General features: G+C 41.2%; 1 protein-coding gene across 1 annotated transcript; it reads left to right on the top strand.

The window, feature by feature from the left end:
• Window positions 1-391: 391 nt before the first annotated feature.
• On the top strand, window positions 392-18,990 carry LOC120427148 (RING finger and transmembrane domain-containing protein 2). The gene is made up of 4 exons (XM_039592006.2): window positions 392-547; window positions 4,138-5,920; window positions 5,981-6,196; window positions 18,021-18,990. Exons 2-4 carry the CDS (start codon window positions 4,325-4,327, stop codon window positions 18,252-18,254), a joined length of 2,046 nt encoding a protein of 681 aa, XP_039447940.1. The 5' UTR covers window positions 392-547; window positions 4,138-4,324; the 3' UTR covers window positions 18,255-18,990.
• Window positions 18,991-22,084: the final 3,094 nt, after the last annotated feature.

Here is a 22,084-nt window from a genome sequence, read left to right as displayed (position 1 = left end):
TATTTTCCTTCTAACTTCAAGCAAACTGGCCTGGTCTTTGCTTCATTCAGTTCGGAATTTACTTTTTTAACTATTCAAAGAAATTAATGTTTCAAAATGTGTTTGAAATGCTCAAAAGTTGCCAGCAAAATGAGCCCAACGTATTAGAAACTCAAACCTCTCGCACTGAACGATAACGTTTAAATCAAATTTCTATACGAAAAACAAACCACAACACGCAAAGTTGTTTACCTCTGCAACACGAACTGTTTACATATACGATAGAGCGGAGTTGAAAACAGTGCCCTGAGACCACTCTGGTATGGTGTGTGTGATACCAGTCTTACCAGTGTAAACTGCGAGAGACAAATACCTACTTGAGAGCATGTTATTCAACGGAGAGTCAGAAACCGTGCACTGACCGAGTCATCATATAACTCGAATACACCAGTCAGCAGTGTAAAGCAAGAAAGAGAGCCGAGAAGACAAAGTTCGATCATGGTGACCAAGTCTACGCGAACAATTTGAAACCACTTTTTTGCGTGTAAATTTGGCAGTTTAAAGCTTGGTTAGTGTAATTTTACGTTTGTAATTTTACTCGTATAAGTCTTACGGTGACGTTTCACATCGGTTGAGGACTTGAACGGACTTGTAGAATCACTTTCTGGAAGCAACTGGAACTGCTCCAAGTAGTAAGGGGAAAAATTTGGGTGCGTTTCTGCCTTGAGAGCTTGTCTACATGTGGATGTGTGTGTTGTGGATTTTATTGATGACGAGGCCTCGACGAGCATATTTTGCTTCCTCGGCAGAAATCCGACACGGAATAGATTTATCGCAGCAGGCGAACGTGAGAAAAAGCAAATAATCAACATTCCAAATGGCCAACGAGTGTGTCCGTCGAATGGCATCCGAGTTGGCTGGCCAAGTGCAGGGAGATGAAAAACTTTCCTGTAAAATTTTCATCATAATGGCCGAAACGTCAGACTGACAGATGGCTGAGCCTCCTCGAATCACCTTCACTTCACACATTCACGAAAACAACACGCAAATGGACCGATTTGCGGTGATGTCATGCGATTTTTTTTCACACTCGCGCAAAACATTTACACCAGCAGATTATCTTATCAACACACAGTAGGCTTCGTCATCGGACGCGCAGTTGTTGTGTGCTGATTTTAGTTGATTCAAGTGGTCCACAATCGGCCAACAGTTCACCGAACAGAGCTTCGAGATCTCAACCTCAACGCGGCAATTATTGCTGCGAAAACTTTCACCAAAAGTTTTAGTCGGTGTTATTTTTATAATTTGGCTCTTTGTAAAGATTCCTAAGAAAAGGTTTTACAAATAAATATCTTATCGTCAAACTGATAAGATTAGATGGAAATTTCATAAATCTGTTGTACTTTGGTTGACTGTGCATCGCTGACAATCGATGCGATACTCAGTCGTTCGACAGTGCACTGAGACACAGATCAGTTACGTTTTACAATTGGGTACTAAAGCCCTAAGTCAATTTTTATGTACAACGGTAAAAAACACGATTAAAAACCATTGCTGATCACTTTTTTTCATTTTAAAGCAATTTTTTTTTTGACAAGACAACATTTTTTCGATGGATCAACTATGGTCCCCTTGGAACGAACTGTCAAGTAGGAGCTTTCCTGTCAAGAAGGATCGCGAGGTTAATTTTTCAATATTGATTTAAAAATCCATTTTAAACTCTTTGTGGTCGTACAAAGGGTCGTTGTACTCAGAAAAATAAGCTATATCGCTGGAAACAATAATATCAGCAATCTAAGCTTCATTTTAGGACCCAATTGTCTAATCGAATAACAGTCTTTGATGTTTTTGCTTGAGATTTGAAACAAAGGTCATCTCTCCTGAGCTATCAAAACTTCTGTCGCGCCAATTTTAAATGGACTTTTTCTCGTTATCCAACCGGCAGTCGCGTACTGGTCCTTTGTACAAGGACACTTGTAAAAAAAAACACGCGACATCCGAAGGGTTATCGTGAACATCATTTTATACCCCATTCGTGCGGGCTCCTTATAGCCGGTTATAACCTCAACTGTCAAACTTGTATACATTTTAAAACCCTGTTTACATTTTAAAACCGGCTATAATGAGCTCGTGCGAATAAGGTATTAGTCGCAAGATGCTTTGACAGATTGCTCTCTTATACACTCAAACCCCGATGGTTTGACACCAACTGTTGTCAAACGAACGGGATCACTTTTTAGTTTGACACTCCTTTTACACGGAGTTCAAACAAACTACCAAACGTTTGTTTTGATAGTGTGCGTGAGCGCCGTGTGAAAAGTGACAGTTCGTCACTTTTTAGTTTAACTTTGACCAACCAACGGGGTACAAACTAAAAAAAGTGTCAAACGAAAAAAGTGACCAACCACCGGGGGTTGAGTGTACATTTTTAAAAGAAATGTCAATTTAGAAGCACACAAACAGCTTAGAATTTATTTTTCTCGACACTGCTTGCTAGATGATCAACATATGAATGAACAACAAGCGCTACTGACAGCTACAGTGAGTCAAATATTTGTCCGTACCCCCCCGTACGGAAAATGTTTGTGATATAAAAGTACATAAAATTCGACTAAAGTGCCATGTTTTATACATCAATCGACGCGGCAGAATGTCCTCTTTAAGACACTGTCATTGGATTTGCAAAAAACTTTTTCTTAAAAAATACAAAAATAGTTTACTGAAAAAAGTCAAAAAAGAGGTCAAATAATTGTCCGTACCCCTAATAAAAGTACAAAATCTAATCGATTTAAGTGAATTCATTTATGAAATGTTGTTTCTGTGTCAAATTCTAGTACCTCTAGCCAGTTTGTGACAACTTTGAACTTGTGATAACTTTGTTTAGTTCGTTTATATTAAAAATTGGATTAAATTTAGTTTTTTATGTAAAACTTATCAAAATATTAGTTTATAAACAACTATTTTTATAAAATTGCTATTTTATGTTGTAAGAGTCTCTATTCAACAAGTTTTAACAATATTTGTTCGAAATATACATTGTTTTCATCTTTTTTATTGACATTTTTCGACCAAAAATACTGTTTCGGAACAATACCGTTAAACAATCCGGATTGTCCCGGAACCGGTTTAACCCCTCGGAGGGAAATTTTGTGGTGGTCAGATAGAGGACAAAAAAACCCACCTCTTGCAATTTAAAGCATCCAATTTCGTCCACTACAGCCCGATTACGAGTCCCTAGTCTGAAATTTGAAATTTTCACTTTCCGTACTGAGAATTTCTGTACCGTCCTGGGACAATGTTTTGCTCGGGGAATTTGAAAATTTCAAATTTCAGACTAGGGACTCGTAATCGGGCTGTAGTGGACGAAATTGGATGCTTTAAATTGCAAGAGGTGGGTTTTTTTGTCCTCTATCTGACCACCACAAAATTTCCCTCCGAGGGGTTAAACCGGTTCCGGGACAATCCGGATTGTTTAACGGTATTGTTCCGAAACAGTATTTTTGGTCAAAAAATGTCAATAAAAAAGATGAAAACAATGTATATTTCGAACAAATATTGTTAAAACTTGTTGAATAGAGACTCTTACAACATAAAATAGCAATTTTATAAAAATAGTTGTTTATAAACTAATATTTTGATAAGTTTTACATAAAAAACTAAATTTATTCAAATTTTTAATATAAACTAACTAAACAAAGTTATCACAAGTTCAAAGTTGTCACAAACTGGCTAGAGGTACTAGTATTTGACACAGAAACAACATTTCATAAATAAATTCACTTAAATCGATCAGATTTTGTACTTTTACAAGGGGTACGGACAATTATTTGACCTCTTTTTTTGACTTTTTTCAGTAAACTATTTTTGTATTTTTTAAGAATTTTTTTTTTGCAAATCCAATGACAGTGTCTTAAAGAGGACATTCTGCCGCGTCGATTGATGTACAAAACATGGCACTTTAGTCGAATTTTATGTACTTTTATATCACAAACATTTTCCGTACAGGGGGGTACGGACAAATATTTGACTCACTGTACTTTTATAAGCACGAACAGACGACGCAAGCTACGCCTCTTCTTTCTATATAAACAAGCTGGTATTTGGAAAATGCAAATTTTTAAGTTACTAAATCCAGTTGTCTTGTTCTCCCTTTTCCAGTACCTCTCCCGGAATAATGGTCCAAATTTAGGCCCGGCAACAATGCAGCAGCTTGCAAACCGCTATTGCAGCAGCAACACCAACTGTTAGAAACAAGCGAAAATCGCACCAGCATTAGGGTCACATCCGGCGCATCCGTGTCCGGAGCAAACGCACCGTTTCCTGTTCCGTGCAATCGAGGCATAAGATGTCCAATTCCGTCTGCGACGAGCAGAAGCAGCAGCCGCATTCAAGCTCGATCCCCGCAGCTTCAGCTACTGAGCTTTCGTCATCGGCGTCGGCAGCACAGCCACCAGAGGCAGTAGACTCACCGGCAATCATTGAAACAACCTCGTTGGAAGGGCACGCCAAGCCTCCACTGGCAACCGGCGAGGACGATTCCACTATAAGTAGTAGCACAAATTCAGCCAACATTCCAGCGGTCACCGTGACTGCAATCGATAATCGTCCGGTGGTCGCATCTACGGCAACTGCGGTTCAGCAACCGGCACTTCCGGTCGTGGTCGAAAGGCAAACCTCGATCAGTTCCGCCGAAGGAAGCATGTCGACCGGAGCTGGAGGTGGCCCTAGTGGTAGCGGCTTTCGGGCTTCTTTCAACGGGCGAGTTCCGTTTGCGAGAATCCTATCTACCGGAAGTGGTGGTGCAGGTGGTAGTGGTGAACGACGTGGTGCCAGTGGTGTGGACCCGACGGGACGTGTCTCAGGAAATCTAAGCAATAATCTGTTGAATGACATATTTGCCTTTGTGCAGCAAGCACGCAACCCCAACAGTCTGTTCTCGTCCGAGCGACGAAGTCTGTTCCTGCAGGGAGGTCGCTCTGTTTCTCACAATGTACCGGGTTCTAGCTCACCGCCGATAATCGGCCATCATGGTGTCACCGGAAATCCTACGGATGTCGTAATCGACCTGGACAATGCGACTGGGACGTCGCTGCGATCGTCCAACAATGAGATATATCCAATTTCAACCTCTTCATCGATAGCAAGCGGAATCCGACCAACCTCGTGGGTTCAGAATAATGCCGCTGAAGAGGAAATCGTTGCCGGTCGATCGTCCATGATGCCCAATTTTAACTATCACCACCATCATCATCATTTCCACAATCATCAGCCACTCTCCACGGTCCATCAACACCACACCCAACAATCCACAACCGGACTGCAAAGCCAACCTTCTTCTCTTGGAACAATCGGAGGAACGTCCTCAGCCGCTCAGGCCATGGCCGGTGCCAGTGTTGGAGATCAGCAACAACCCACGACGCCAACCAATCCAAATCCCAACAACGGCACGCGCAGCAACAGTGTCAGCTCCAACCAGCCAAACGACGAAGCCACGGTTCATGAAGCCTTCAATCAAATCCCTGAAGCGCGCGCCATGATGGACACCTTCGCCCGCTACATCCCACTGCTGTTTATCCTTGTAACAAAACTATGCTACGACCATCTAGATGGAATCATCCACTTCTTGGCACTGCTCATGACCTTCTCCCACGCCAACTGGGTCGTCCGGCAGGAAATCTCCAAACAAGGCCAGAAAAAAATCTGGGTGCTACTGCGAGAAATGATCTTCATCTCGGTCGCCTTGGCCGTCGTCGGATTTGTCCTGGAGCGTAAAAACATCTTCCTCAGCATCATGTTCATGCCGGACCTATCGGAACCTCAAAGCCTCAAATCGCTCCTGTTCTCCGTCTGCATGTCTGACCTGGTCCTAAAACTGCTTACAATCGTCGTAAAAATTGTCATCACCCTAATGCCACCTAGCGTTATCGAGTACAAAAGTCGGGTAAGATCCCTAAATCACATCACACTAAATCCACAAATTAATGTCGATCCTTCTCCGCAGGGCAAAATCTACCTGATGGCCGAGTCGCTCTCGCAGCTGTACCGATCGGCCGCCCCCATCCAGCCGTGGCTAATCTTCCTGTTCGAGTCGTACTCCGGCTCGGAGAAGATCGTCGGCGTGATCCTGTCGGCGGTCTACATGGTGGCCAAGTCGTCGGACCTGCTCGATCGGATCAAGTTCTGCAAACGGTCCGTCATCAAGCTGCTACAAAAGACGGTAAGTAAACTTTGTGGACCGTGTGGTAATAACCAACGAAAGCAGTTATTTTAAAAGAAAATCCGCACTCCAAGCGTCGTGGGGGAGGGCCACATGGTTTCCCAAGACATAAAAATTCCCAAAAATATTCCTGTAAAGGTAGATTTTCAAAATCACCCTAATTGTGAACCACTCTAATTTTGAACCAAACCAAAAGTTGCCCCTTTCCATTTGCAACAACTCCTCTGAAGTCACCAAAGCTCCAAAGCTTAACCATTTTTCGGAATATCGATTCTCCACTTAATTGTGCAATCTGGACCACTGTGCACTGGCTCAACCAATTTTGACCATTTTGGTCTCATTCGATCCGTCTTGGGTTCTTTAAGTCTCATATTGGATTTTAAAATTCTAAATCACTAAAGGAGCTATTAGACTATGGCAAACAAACAAACTGTTTGATAGTTTGGCAGTTTACTTGCATTTGTTTGCAGAAAATTCAGCCTGCATACAAGTTTGTGAGTTAGTTTGCTTGTTTGCCATCAAGGTATATAGATTAGATAAGGTAAGGCGGGTTCCCAAGCTGTCAAAATAGTTAGTTAGCACGAAACCCGGATTTTATATGGAGAATTTCAGAAAAGTGAAAATTTGACCATTTTCCGGACAAATTTCAACGGATTTTTTTTTTCTGTGGGGTTGTTAATCATGCCAAACCAACCCTCTGGCACCACTGTAAATGGCTAGAACGTTTGACAGTCACCAAAACCTCGAAGAGCCCACGTAGTAGTATTAGTGAAGAGCCCACGTTGTTTATCGTGGGCTCTTCACTAATACTGCTGCGTGGGCTCTGTGAGTATAGCAGTATTGGTGTTGTATGTTTGTTTACACCAAATCTTCAAGAAACATCACTTTTTGTGTGTGCAAATCTGTTGCGAAAAAAGGTGAGAACTGTTGCTTCCGATTGACCGGGAAGATTTGCAGGATAGTACTGGACCGGGGACTGGCCAAGTCCCACTGTAGACCCTTCTGAACAACTCGCTGCAATCTCCGGCAGGGATCAACCGACCAAGTGCAGAAACATCCGTGATTCCGGTGATTGTGGCAGAGCTGGTCTTTCCGAGCATCCTTCGATAACCTTCTCCGAGGACTGGCCCACTCCCGCTGTCGCCACTTCGCGGGGCATTTATTCATAGTCTCTGGCGGATAGGGTCCTTCGGGAACATGTGTTTGGAAATCCTTCTCGTGTCGTTATTTTTTCATGGAAATCATTTCAACATTTTGAAATTATGCCTTTTTTACCACGCGGTTTGTTTATTTTCAAATTTTGACAGCAAATGCGTTCTTCATCTTCTTTGTTGCCTTCATGTTCGCGTCGAACATTTAAGTTTCATAAACATGGCCGTCGTGACAGAGGGCTGTGCCAAACTGAACCGAAATACGCTAATATTTTTTTAAACAAATATCAAAAAAATAAATTCAACTAAACGCGTTTTTTGGTTCAGTTTGGGATGCTTAACAACCCCACGGAAAAAAATCCGGTAAAATTTGCCCGGAAAATGGTCAAATTTTGACTTTTCTGAAAATCTCCATATAAAAAACGGGTTTCGTGCGAACTATTTTGACAGCTGGGAATTCGCGCCTTACCTTATCTAATCTACATACCTTGGTTTGCCATAGCCTAGCAGCTCCTTCAAGCCCAACAGTTAAAAAAAGACAATTTTTTTTTGTGATTCGACTGTCCGAAGATTCGATTACCCGAAGTGAAATTTTTCCAAGGCTTTCGGATAATCGAGTCTGGACTGTTATAAAAATTTTAACACATAGAGCAATTCTCTTCGAAATTGACCAAAGTAGGCATTTTTCATCTTTCCATACAAAAATGGCTTGTATTAATATTTGTAGTTGTAATTTTGATTTTATTTGTCTACGACTAAGTCAGACTTTTTATCTGATCATTTCTCCGGAACGGATGAACCAATTTTAGCTCGTCACGATGGAAATGAAAAATAATTAGTTGGGCTTTTAACTAAAAATATTAAATAAAACATTTAAATGAAAAAAAGCTGAATTCTAGAATGTAACAAGAATTACTTTTGTTTTTGGCGGGCATTCTGGGGCTTGTTCCGGTGGGCGTACTGAGCCCATATCTCAAATATGTGGGTGTTTGCATTTGAATTTTAAATGATATTTAACCATTAAAAAGATTTTTTTAATGGCGCTTTACTGCCCATGTTCGCATAAATGTCCCATATGCAAAAACAGCAAGCTGAGAAAAACGCATTTGAAGTTTGTCCCATTAGGGTGTAATATGGTTGTATGGAAAAAAATAAAGTTGCCCAAATTTAACTAGCACAGCAACTTTTTGGTTCCTTATAGAGTCCTTATGAACTCCCCAAAGTTTGGTAACGATTGGTTTAGTCCCCACTTTGCGCAAAGCGATTCAATTTTCCATACAAATTTGTATGGGAAATATATTTTTTTTGAATTATGATATTTAAAAAATCCACGTTTTACGCTATATCAAAACCGGATTCATATTCGGATGCTCTGGAATGTGCTCTACAACTTTCCCGAAGAGAGTATGGTGCTAACTTGCTCCTATAAAAAGATACAGCGTGTTCAAAACTCGTCTAAAACGTGTTTTTTGATCGAAAAACACGTTTTAGACGAGTTTTGAGGACGCTGTATCTTCTTTCAGGAGCAAGTTAGCACCATACTCTCTTCGGGAAAGTTGTAGAGCACATTCTAGAGCATCCGAATATGAATCCGGTTTTAGTATAGCGTGAAACTTGGATTTTTTAAATACCAAAATTCAAAAAAATGATTTTTCCCATACAAATTTGTATGGAAAATTGATTCGCTTTGCGCAAAGTGAGGACTAAACCAATCGTTCCCAAACTTTGGGGAGTTGTTTAGGACCCCAAAAGGAACTAAAATAATGCTGTGCTGGAAAATCGATTTTGATATTACACCCTATTGTCCCATACATAAGGCTACGTGTAAAGTTTTCACGAAAAAACAGGATTTCCTCCTGATTTCTAGAACAAAGTACTGAATGTTATAGGCTCTTTTGAAAGAGCACACGATTTTGAACCAAACTGCATCAAAAACTCGAAATTGATGAAAATGCATATGGGACATTTATGCGATCAGGGGCAGTTTAGCCACTAACAAGATAACAAGAAAACTTTGATTTTTTCAAAAATATTTACGCAGGGCCGAATGGTTTTTCTCCAAAGTTTGTATGGAGAATTAGGGCGGTTCGTCGCTATTGCATACAAGCAAAAAATTGCATGGAGTAGCGAACAGCGCTAGTTCTCCATACAAACTTTGGAGAACCAATCACCAAAACCACTGTCTAAATAGTTTTGAAAAATTCAAAGTGCACGCATTTCTGAGGACCCCAAACTTTATGCTTCCCCTCAAGTTGAGCCTGCGCCAAAATTATGTTGGTCGGTGTTATTAGACCTTCGCTACGGACCAAAGAGCTAACAGATGAATATATTGTCTATGATTTGTCAGGGTGTTTTATGTAACATATCCAAAAGTTGAGATTACCAATCGAACTAAAAGCAACATGCTTCTTCATCGAAATAAGTTCCCAGTACATTTTACTGGAAATGCATGATGCATTAGGGTGTAATATCAAAATCGATTTTCCAGCACAGCACTTTTTCAGTTCCTTTTGGGGTCCCAAACAACTTCCCAAAGTTTGGGACCGATTGGTTTAGTCCTCACTTTGCGCAAAGCGAATCAATTTTCCATAAAAATTTGTATAGGAAAACCCATTTTTTTAGATTATGATATTTATGAAATCCACGTGTCATGCTATAATCAAAACCGGACTCATATTCAGATGCTCTGGAATGTGCTCTACAACTTTGTCCAAGAGAGTATGATGCTTACTTGTTCCTGAAAGAAGATATAGCGTCCTCAAAACTCGTCTAAAACGTGATTTTCGAGCAAAAAACGCGTTTTAGACGAGTTTTGAACACGCTGAATCTTTTTTTAGGGGCAAGCTAGCACCATACTCTCTTCGGGAAAGTTGTAGAGGATTCCAGAGCATCCGAATATGAGTCCGGTTTCGATATATCATGAAACGTGGATTTGATAAATATCAACATCCAAAAAAATGGTTTTCTCCATACAAATTTATATGGAAAATTGAATCGCTTTGCGCAAAGTGAGGACTAAACCAATCGGTCCCAAACTTTGGGGAGTTTGGAAATTTGGACAACTTTATTTTTTCCATACGACCATATTACACCCTAATGGTGCATGGTGAAGGTTTACTACAGTATGTAAAAAAGATTGTACACCTCTTTTGCACTATACACATTTTGTGCTGTGATGAGTTCTACTAAATCTAATCTAATCCAACCGAACACAAGCGCAGCCAGTCCGAAGAAAGCATCCGGGAAGAACTTATGGTTAGATTACGCCTCAAGTTCTTTCTTGTCTTTATAAGGCTTTCTAGTCAGAAATTTACCAACACATTCAAAGTATGTTTACATGACAGCTGGACGTTTGTTTGCATCAGGTTTCCTATCTCTTTCTAGCAAAATTTTTTTGTCAGGCGACTTCTAGCTGGTTTTTTTGACTGACTGCCCGATATGTCAGCCAACATACTTCGCAGGGCTGTGACAGCTACAGCTCGATCATTGTTTGCATCAGGACACTGTGACGAGGAGTTCGTCATTTTTGAGTTAAATTATATTTTTTTCACTGGGCCTAGAAAGCCTTATTAATGATTGTAGTACTTTCGAGAACCCCCGAAATGTATTACACTCCCTAAAGCGGCCCGGCCTACTGCGTTGCATTAACCGCAAGAGACAGATTCTATGAACGGAACTCACATTTCATGGAATCATCAGGGGAAGAAGAAGAAGTGGGGACATACCGTACCAACCACTTCGAGTTATTTATAGAATATGGTGTGTAGTGTGTGTAGGGGAATCGTTGGAAAAGGGATTGTTGTATTATATAGTAAATGACCTTGTGACATTATTTCACCACTACGGATTCATTCACTCAAGGGGTGTCAACCCCTCGGTGGCCGAGTAGCTAGAGTTTTTGACTACCAACCCAAAGGTGTGAGTTCGAATCCCTCCTGATTCCATGCGTTTTTTGTTCATATTCAAAGTTCAATTATAGTCGAATAATATCAAGGAGACCGGTCGGGAATCGAACCCGGAACCTTCCGTTATGAGGCGGGAGTCGTAGCCATTAAGCCACGGGCCGGTCACTTGTGATGAGTTCTACTAAATGTCAATATATTATCAAAGAATTGCTAAATAAACATTTTGGAGTGGTACTAGGTTTTTGTTAAACTTATTTTTTCGCATGTCTCATCACAAAATGTGAATAGTGCCTAAGGGGTATACCAACTTTTTTACATACTGTAGAAAAATATCAATATTGAATTAGACAAACTTTGTTTAAAGTTTTTATCTCTCCTTTATTCGCGATGTATAGCTCCACTGTCACTGCATTGCTTTTGTCAAATGATTATTATTATCATTATTTCCAAAAATCGCATTCCAATATCAACCACCAATTTACGTCTAATTTGCATGTGTCTCTTATCAATAAACTTCAATACGAATGGCAACGAAAAAAAAAAGAACGATGATCTTATTTTGTTAAATCGGCTTTATTTATTTCCAATGTTGCTAGTGGTGGTGATCAATGCCCTCAAAAAAAACAGCGAAGACCCCACAGCCGAAACCGATCGCGCTGCATCTGGTGCTAAAACCCAAAAACTCAAATCGCATTCGCGCGGCTCTTGCATTGCAACACGCCGATGTAAGCGCATCGTTCACGCACCAACACTTCGATCGCGGTCTTTTTCAATTTCAAAATAAAACTTGCAAAATCTATCCATCTCAACCGCTCAGCCCAAACAGTTGGACTTTTTTTTTATTTCGTGAGTGTGAGTGTGTTATTTTTACTCTTTTTTGTAGTTCTCCTGTTGCACATTATGCCATAAGCGGCACAAATTTTCAGCGAGCTTTTGGCGATCGTTGATCATTCATCACTCAAAACGACACACACACACAAATGGGGTACTCGATTGCCAAAAAAAATCAATCAACCCCAAACGTGATGTCGAAAGCAGCAGCAGCAGCATTCCAAAGTTGCAGATCGTGTACGATCGTGATGAGAGTGACTAACACACAGTTGGCTGTGTGCGTCGTGGTGGTTGTGGTGAAGTACACACGTGTTTTTCGTGTTCGTCGTCACGCGCATCTCGCGCCTGGTGTGCTTTGATCGCGCATAACTGGTGATGTGCAAAATATTTAAGGTCTTTTTTTCTAATATATACATCAGTAAAGAGATCTTTGAACTTTTTTTTTGTTTAATGCTTCGAACATTGGGAGATTCAATGCGAATAAAAAAATATTTAAAAATGCTTTATTTTACTACAATTCAATCAACAGTTTGACTGTATGACTCCCCACAAGTGTTTTAAATGTAATCTATTTTGATATTTGAAAAATTTTCAAAAATAAGAATACTGTAATTCAGACTGAATTACCCGAAGCCTCGATTATCCGAAGTTTCGAATATCCGATGGTTTGTATGGGACTTCGAATAATCGAACCATCAATAAAAAAACATCCCGCCTTTAGACGGAGTATTTTCATTAAAAGTGAATAAAACAATACAGATTAACGATAAACTTAAATAAAGCCATGATTTATTTTTGTATAGAAATAAATCCGGAAGTTCCCCCGTAATGTTGAGGTCTTTTTTTATATCACGTGACGGAGGTTCGGTACGATCCCTTCCATTTTTGAACGTATGAAAAAAGACGTAATTTTTATAATTTGGCGATGGCTTGCAAATTGAGTGTCAAAGTGATTGTTATGCAAAATTGGACGCCCGATTTGATAGCGAACTCAGCATTCCGAAAAAACGTATTTTTCATCGAAAAAACACAAAAGTAGTTTTAAAAGCTCTGCCATGTTTAGTTACATACAGTCTAATGAATATTTTAAATGAAAATTTTTGTTCTGAATGAAAAAAATACCTTTCTGAGTTATTGCAGATTCGAAAAAAACTTAAAACAAATTTTGTTTTTTTTTAAATGAAAAATACGTTGTTTTTTTTAATCTGAGTACCTCTCAAATCGTCGTCTCAAATGTGGGTCCACGTGGCGCGGTGGTTAGTGGCTTCGGCTGCCGATCCCTAAGTTGCTATGCGGCGCGGGTTCGATTCCCACCTTATCCTCATGGCCTTCTATCGGATGGGGAAGTAAAACGTCGGTACATTTGCGTAAAAGAGGTTTTGGGTGACTCACCACACATAACTTTTGGACGCCTAGAAATGAGCAGGTACTTGCAACAGAGACCACAAAAGACCCGGGGGTCGTTAAAGTGGATTACTTTGCTTTGCTATTTACGTCTCAAATCGGTCGTCTAATTTCACATAAAATTCAATTTAACACCAAATTTTCAAATCATCACCATTTCAGGCTGCAAATTATTGAGAAACACGTATTTTTTCCGTGGCAGTGCGTGGCCGAATGGTTACGCTGTCCGCTTTGTAAGCGGATGATTCTGGGTTGATGATTTCCGGATGATTCCTACTCCGGTGGAATCGCTGGCGGCGGTTGGACTCGCAATCCAAAGGTCGTCAGTTCAAACACTGGGGTGGAAGGTTCCTTGGAGTAGAAAGAGGTTTGGGTGCTCTCCCCATTCAAGCCTTCGGACTCCTAGGTTCGAGCAGAAACTTGCAATAGAGACCACAAAAGACCCGGGGGTCGTTAATGTGGATGGTTTGATTTTGAAAATGGACCAAAAAATGGGGTCGGGGCAACTGTTGTGTGAATTGGCGGAGAATGACCCGATTGTAAAATGTATGGGTTAAGGGTGAATCCGTCAATAACATTGGAAGAAATCTGATCAGCACTCTTAAATTCTCTGCATTTAATTCAGATTAACGAATATTTTCCTCCAAATTGTAACAACATTCATTTATTTATAGTTTGGGGCACTTGGAAGACGTGTAGATGTACAATCTAAAGCATTTTTGAAATTTGTTTTTCGTAAATAGGTCGAATACCTCTTACGGCTTTTTGAAAACTATTCCGAGAAAGGACCCTTTCAAAAAAAACTCTAAATTATTCTTTGAAGTCTGGAACAATTCCGAATGGAATGGATAGCCTAGACTCGATCATCCGAAGTTTTTTTTTTCTTAACTTATTTTTTATTAGGTCCTTTTAGGTGCTGTGACCCGGTTGGGACCGAGGATCAGTAAAACAATATATAATAACAAAAAAAAACTCATTAAATTCCATACTTGGAGATCATGTAACTGACGAGGGTTACTTGGTCCAAGCGGGTCTTGCAGGTCTTGAACCTGCCGATGTACTCGGAGAAAATCCCCCACAGCTCAGCCGAACTGTAGAGTACCTCCCCGGCTTCCTTCTCCGTGGCTCCACCGTCTCGGGGGCCACCTTGGCTGCTTCCTGCGGGACGAGGGCGATCCTTGGATTTTCCGTCCGGAACTGCGCCCGGCAGCGAAGGGAACTCCGCCGGCGTAAAAGCCGGAACTGCTAAACTCTGCTTCTCCGCCTTCCTTGCCGGCGGTTTCGGTTTCGACGCCTGCTGGCGCCTCCGGATGAAGTCCGCACGCTTAGGGCAGCTGCGGTCCGTGGCTTCGTGGGCTCCAGAGCAGTTGGCACACCGCTTCGGCTCGGCTTCTTGGACTTTGCACTCGTCCGTCTTGTGGGGACCCCCACAGTTGTTGCACCTGCCTTTCAGGTGACAGTTCCTGGTTCCATGACCCAGTTGCTAGCAGTTCCTGCACTGGGTCACGTTCGGCCGCTTGTTCCGGTAGGCCTCCCACCGGATGATAGTGCTTGCCACAACTTTCATTGCAGAGAGCTTCTTCAGATTGGTGTATCCCTTGGGGAAGACCACAATGTACGGAGTTTCGTCCACGGTGGACTTTTCCTTCCGCTTGATGATATGCACCTCCAGCGCGTCCAGCTTGAGATCCCTCTTCAGAAGGTACTTGACCTCGTCCGGTTTCAGTTCATCAGGAAAACCACGAAGAACCACCCGATGATTTCGTTCGCTCCGTCAATCGTGGGTGTAGAATTCCACTTTCTTCTTCTTGAGAGCGAGTTTTTCACCAATGTGTAACAGGTCGTATCGAGGTGCTCCGATTTGGATGAAACTTTCAGCGTTTGTTTGTCTATGTATGAGATGAACTCATGTCAAATATGAGCCCTCTACGACAAAGGGAAGTGTGGTAAAACGGGCTTCGAAGTTTGAGGTCAAAAAAACATAAAAAAAAACTTAAAATTGCTCGCATTTCCGTATAACTTCATCAATTCCAACTCTCTTAGATGCATTCGAAAGGTCTTTTGAAGCACTTCAAAATGTGCCATAGACATCCAGGATTGGTTTGACTTTTTCTCTTAGCTTTTGCAAATTACTGTCAAAAATGGATTTTTTTTAAAACCTTAATATCTTTTTCCAACAGCCTCCAACAACAGGTCAAAAGATAGGCAATTTCATGCCTATGGTAATAACTTTTTGGCCAATCGCAGTTTTTCTCATAGTTTTTCGATTTTTCTACAACAAACATTTTACAACGTTAGTTTTTGCCCTGTAGGCCTCCATAGCGGCACTTGTTGGTCTCAATTTTGTCATATTCGGAATCCTCGGACAATTTCACGTAAATTAGAAGTATTGGAGTTGTAAATTTGATTGGATAAATTGCCATTTAGAATGAATCAAAATATTTTTTAACAATTTGTTGGGTTCAGGATAAAACAGGTTTTTGCCTACTTGATACAGCATTTGACGTATTGATCATAGGGTAAATAAAATCTATTTCTTTTTTCTAAAATGTTTTATTTAATTATTTTTTAAATCAAAATTGCAATTCCAATACATCTAACTTACGTGAAATTGTCCGAGGATTCCGAATATGACAAAATTGAAACCAAAAAGTGCCGCTATGGAGGCCAGCAGGGTAAAAACTAACGCTGTAAATTGTTTGTTGTAGAAAAATCGAAAAACTATGAGAAAAACTGCGATTGGCCAAAAAGTTAATACCATAGGCTTATAGTCCATGAATTTGCCTATCTTTTGACCTATAGGAGTATGGGTGTTGGAGGCTGTTGGAAAAAGATATTAAGGTTTAAAAAAAATCCATTTTTGACAGTAATTTGCAAAAGCTATGAGAAAAAGTCAAACCAATCCTGGATGTCTATGGCACATTTTGAAGTGCTTCAAAAGACCTTTCGAATGCATCTAAGAGAGTTGGAATTGATGAAGTTTTACGGAAATGCGAGCAATTTTAAGATTTTTTATGTTTTTTTTACCTCAAACTTCAAAGCCCGTTTTACCCCACTTCCCTTTGTCGTAGAGGGCTCATATTTGACATGAGTTCATCTCATACATAGACAAACAAACGCTGAAAGTTTCATCCAAATCGGAGCACCTCGATACGACCTCTAGAACAAACCGAGCAATATTTACAAATACTGCCTCTTGAGTAGCTCTTGCAACTTATCAAAATCTTTGATAGAGAAGCAGGTCACCTTGGTTCCAAATCGAGTTAGTTTGTAAATCGGTTTGAAACCTAATTCACAACTTTCCACTATCGCCACGAGCTTGTAAAAATCCGTGGTGTTCTTCACCACCAAAGGTGGTTGCTTTTGTTTACCTGCCGACTGGCCGGGTGGTGGAACCGCCGGGGCGTCCCCTCCTCCTGCTGGGCTGGCATTGTTGTTGTTTTTGTTATCCGCTAGCGGGCTGAACTTGTTATTGTTGAGCAGGGTCTTCTCAACTTTTTCTCCGGAGGATTCCTCCATCTCCATCTGTCAAAAACTTCCAAGCACGCGAGATGACAACACGAGCAAAACACGTCTTAACTTGTCGCTGGCTGGCGACTGAGTGATTATCCGAAGTTCTTGGAAAAAATCAGTTTAGTTCACGAAAAAAGTAAATTATTCGTTGTTTTGTTTTGGGTCGTTGAACTCAGGAATTCTCCAAAACTTTAAAGCAAAGTGCTCTGCCAATCCGTAATTAAATCCAAGATGCCGACCAAAATGGCGGTAATGAGCGGATAGTCGAGGCTTAGGGTTATTGAATCATGAAAAAAATTCTTCGTGCTTTTTTATTATTTTCTTTTAACATCCAACTCAAGTATCGAGTTATTTAGCTAATACTTGAGCACCCCCAATACTATCGATTCGCGAATTGGTCGGCGACCACGAAATAAAAACATCCAAACAATGAAAGTGAAAATAAAGCCGCCCGCTCGACCAACCTGTGGCACCCCCCACTTTTGTTTTACCTTCACCTCCTTGCTCGGCAGCCGCTCTGTATCAACTTGATGCAATACCCCAGCTCAGCTAGCCATAGCTAACGGCAACCGTGCCGAACAGCAGCAGGCTATGAATATTAAACACACCCATTAAAAACCATTACCAATAGAAGGGGGGCCCGCGCTCGCGCCTACTTGGCTAGGCTGTCTTCACATCTTGTTGGAATGACTTGGACAGTTTCAGTTCAGCAGATCGCGCGTGGTGACAACCTGCGCTGCCGCCGGCCATGATCAATAGCTGACAGCGTGCCGTCCAGAATGGAACCAACGGAATGCTCCTCGTCGAGTTCTACCGGAGGACCCACCTCGTCGGCGGAGGGAGTCGAGGAAGATCTGCTTCTGTTGGGACCGTCCTCGGCGCAGAGATTCGTCTGGATCTCGCTACCGTTCGAGTGGTTCGGTCGGATTGGGCGGCTTTTCATGGTCTCTTGCGAATTGTTTGGCGTAAACCTGATCAACGGGATACTAATTGTTGCATTTTTGTGTTCTCTCTCCCCAGAGCTACGGAACGATCCCGTCGAAGGAGCAGCTGCAGGCTTGCGGTGGCCAGTGCCCAATCTGTCACGACAATTTCAACAGTCCCGTGCTGCTCGAGTGTAATCACATCTTCTGCGAGCTGTGCGTGGGCACCTGGTTCGATCGGGAGCAAACGTGTCCGCTGTGCCGGGCCAAGATCGTGGACGATCCGTCCTATCGGGATGGAGCGACCACGTTCTTCCTGCAGCTCTACTAGAAACAAAAAGAACCCAAGTCGACTAGACTTAGACGAGTGTCATCTTGTGTTTTTGTTTGATGATTCTGTGTTTTTGTCAATGCTTGCTGGGACGACGATGACGAGTGTGAAAGTGCGTGTATCAAGTGTGCGCAGCCTACTGCGCGATTGTTTTTTTGGCACGTGGAATATGTGATTTGATTGGAAGCTCAAAATTTACAGCTTCTCGCATGCGAAAGGACGAGAGTGAGGTTGCGCAAGGTATAACCTTCTTGGGGTTTAACGCAGAGTTGATTTGTAAAAAAAAATAATAATAAACAAATTTTATATAGTTTAACAAACATTCAACACAAAGCATATTATTCCAAAAAAAAGGCAAACAGTGTTACAGAAAAAAAGAAATCACAGGTTTATATTATAGTGACAAACAAGTTTTCTTTTGTGTTAACAAAAATATCATATTAAGCTACTATAGCAGGAAAAGCGACTAAGAATGTTGAAAAAGGAACGCGCGAGTGTGTACGTGTGGGTGCGTGAATGTGAGTCAACGACTGTTTTAATAAGGACGTGCGCGCGAACGGACAAAGAAACAGAAGAAACGTTTGTGAACGACATGTGAATTGCTGTGACAGTGCGGTGAAGAAAATAACAGCAAACATAACAAGTTAAAGGAAAACTAAAATCTATGAGTAACAATATGTTTATTATTTTGCAAATAAAAGAAAATATTAATAGTTTCGATATTGTTAGCTATGAATTTTATGGTGTTGTTATTGTTGTTTTTGTGTGTGAACGTTTCATCATCATCAGCATCTGGGTGCAGAATAGTTGTCTGCAAAGCGGCCTCAATTTAGAACTGTCAAAGCGGAACTAATTTACTGTTTGAAAAATGATGCCAAGAATTGGCAAGTATTGTAAACGATCTATAATTTATTTTGTCAGGAAAAAAAGTCGTGGGGCTTTTGAGTCAGTCTTAAGAAAAGGGATAAAATCGAGATTGTCATAATTCGTTGCTTACATTTCCATAAGCGCTATGTCTCACTCAAAACCTATGTTTACGAATTGTTTAAGACGAATTATCAGTAACTGGTAATGGCACCTGCCAAATAACATTGAATAATCTTACTCCTGTATTATCACTGCGCTTCAAAGATACATAATCTCGTAAATTCCATCCGGTTGCTCTTCTGATTCACAAAATTCCCCCACTTCTGACGCAATATTTCATCACGATGAAAATAAAGAAGGACTTTTTTAACCGCCCATCGTTTTGTCTACGAACAAAAAAAGCACGAAAAACTTAATTTTTCAGCGAAAACTATAATATCATCAGATCCAAAATGTTTCAAAACGAGTCACTTCAGCAGCAAAAAATATGTCACGCTTGAGCTTGAACAAAGCCTTCTACTATGTTTATTAGGGTGTTTCATCCAAAACCAAAAGTTCTCAGAATCAGGCAAACCGAGGTTCCCCTAGTAGAGGATACCCATAGGGACTCTCATGCCAGATGCCAAATATCAGCCCATTTGGTTGAGAATTGGCCTGTCCCCAGCGGTTCAAAGTTTACATGTAAATTACTATGGGATTTTTATGCTTTTCGTTCAATCGTTCCTACAGGTCTGGGGACAACATAGATTCACTCGGAATAAAGACAGGTGGGTAGGGGATGGTCCAATGAACACGTTCTAGAAGGAATTAGGCTTGTCCATTCTGTCCCCAAGGTGCGCATTGGATCGACGTCCGGTGTCCCCAGAATCATCGATTCACCCTTCAAAATCATCGCATTTCCTTAGTATGCTATGACGCCTAGCTGAAAATTACGACGCCACATATCAGACGGCGACCACGTGGATAGGCATCGATTGCATTATTATTATAAAATCATCATGTTACGTTATTTGGAATAGTTAAAATTGTTACAGGAACATCAAAAATTATAATTTTATTACTTTAAAGTATGTTTCTGAGCCAAAACTTGAGTGAATGCTCTGCCACGTGTTCACCGTCTGACATGGGGCGTCGTAATTTTCTCCTAGCCGTCATAGCATACTAAGGACAATGCGTACATTTGAAGGGTGAATCGATGATTCTGGAGACACCGGACGTCGATCCAATGCGCACCTTGGGGACAGAATGGACAAGCCTAATTCCTTCTAGAATGTGTTCATTGGACCATCCCCTACACACCTGTCTTTATTCCGAGTGAATCCATGTTGTCCCCAGGCCTGTAGGAACGATTGAACGAAAAGCATAAAAATCCCATAGTAATTTGAGCATGAGCATGAGCATGAGCATGAGAGACCACCCATGGTTGTCCTTCTCCGTTACTGAACAGAACCGTAATATCCTATCAACACAATCGGTCATACGCTTCAACGATCAAATAATGTTTCCCTTATCAACAGCATGCATGAATGCGCTGAAAAGATAAAACATTTATATTATGCTAACGCAATTAAGAACGAATCTTCCCATGAAACAATCGCGAATCATAGAACAAAGAAACCCGACTGACTAACGAGAAAGACGATCGCGATATTTGAAATTTACAATCTAACTCGCATAAAAATCCCATAGTAATTTACATGTAAACTTTGAACCGCTGGGGACAGGCCAATTCTCAACCAAATGGGCTGATATTTGGCATGAGAGTCCCTATGGGTATCCTCTACTAGGGGAACCTCGGTTTGCCTGATTCTGAGAACTTTTTTGTTTGGCTGAAACACCCTAATGTTTATGTTTGCAGCTGTAGTGCAGTTGTATTAGTGAGGAGTAGTGGAAATCATTTGGAAATCACGTTACGCATTCTGTCTTTTCAGCACCCAGATCAGCATCATAAGCGTTACACCGGGATGTTGAAATTTTAGAAGTCGAAATATTAAGATACGAGTGATCAGCTTTACAATTCCTACAACGAAAACACATTAAAAACTAAAAGTTCTCAAATTTTTTTTTGAAAATGAGCAAAGAAACTGTTAAGGGAGCGTTCTTTTATTACGTAACGCGAAAAATCGGACTTTTAGACCCCCTCCCCCCCCCCCCCTCGTAACAAAATTTCCATACAAATTTTAAATATTTTGTATGGAGCGTAACACGGCCTCCAACCCCCCCCCCCTCCCCCCCTACTGCGTTACGTAATAAAAGAACGCTCCCTAAATTTGTAAAATCATTACATGCTACACATGCTGATTCCTTTTGGTAACGATTATCCCGATTATATTATAATCGTCATTAATCAATTATTGCCAACTAGGACGTCAATGACTGTGCCACAAAATTATATAAATTTTATAGCACAATTGATTTAGATCAAAAATTCTTTCAATTGGTTTAAGAAGGCAACAACCGGCACATGCTGATTCCTTTTGGTGCTGAAATTCGTGGTCGTTCTTGAGGGCATCATTCGAAGGGCGGGCATCGAAACGAGTGGCACGATCATGAACAAGTCCTACCAGTTGCTTGCTTTTGCCGATGACATCGACATTGTGGCAAGAAACTTGGAGACGGTGAAAGATATTTACACCCGACTGAAGGTACAAGCAAGGCGTGTAGGGCTTGGCATGAATACGACGAAGACAAAGTACATGAGAGGAAGGGGCTCGAAGGACGTCGGCCCCCCAAGTCTCACCCCTCTAGCTGTGGATGATGATGAGTTGGAGGAGGTGAGCGAGTTCGTGTACTTGGGATCGCTGGTAACCGCTGACAACGACACCAGCAAAGAGATCCGGACTCGTATTTTTGCTGGGAATCGTGCGTACTTCGGATTACGGAAGACCCTCACATCGGATCGAGTGCAACGCCGCACGAAGCTGACGATGTACAAAACACTGATTAGACCGATTCCTCTATGG

Source organism: Culex pipiens, chromosome 1 (genome assembly GCF_016801865.2).
Source record: "Culex pipiens pallens isolate TS chromosome 1, TS_CPP_V2, whole genome shotgun sequence".
In the NCBI taxonomy this organism is placed as follows: domain Eukaryota; kingdom Metazoa; phylum Arthropoda; class Insecta; order Diptera; family Culicidae; genus Culex; species Culex pipiens.
This window is presented reverse-complemented; position numbering and strand designations above follow the sequence as displayed.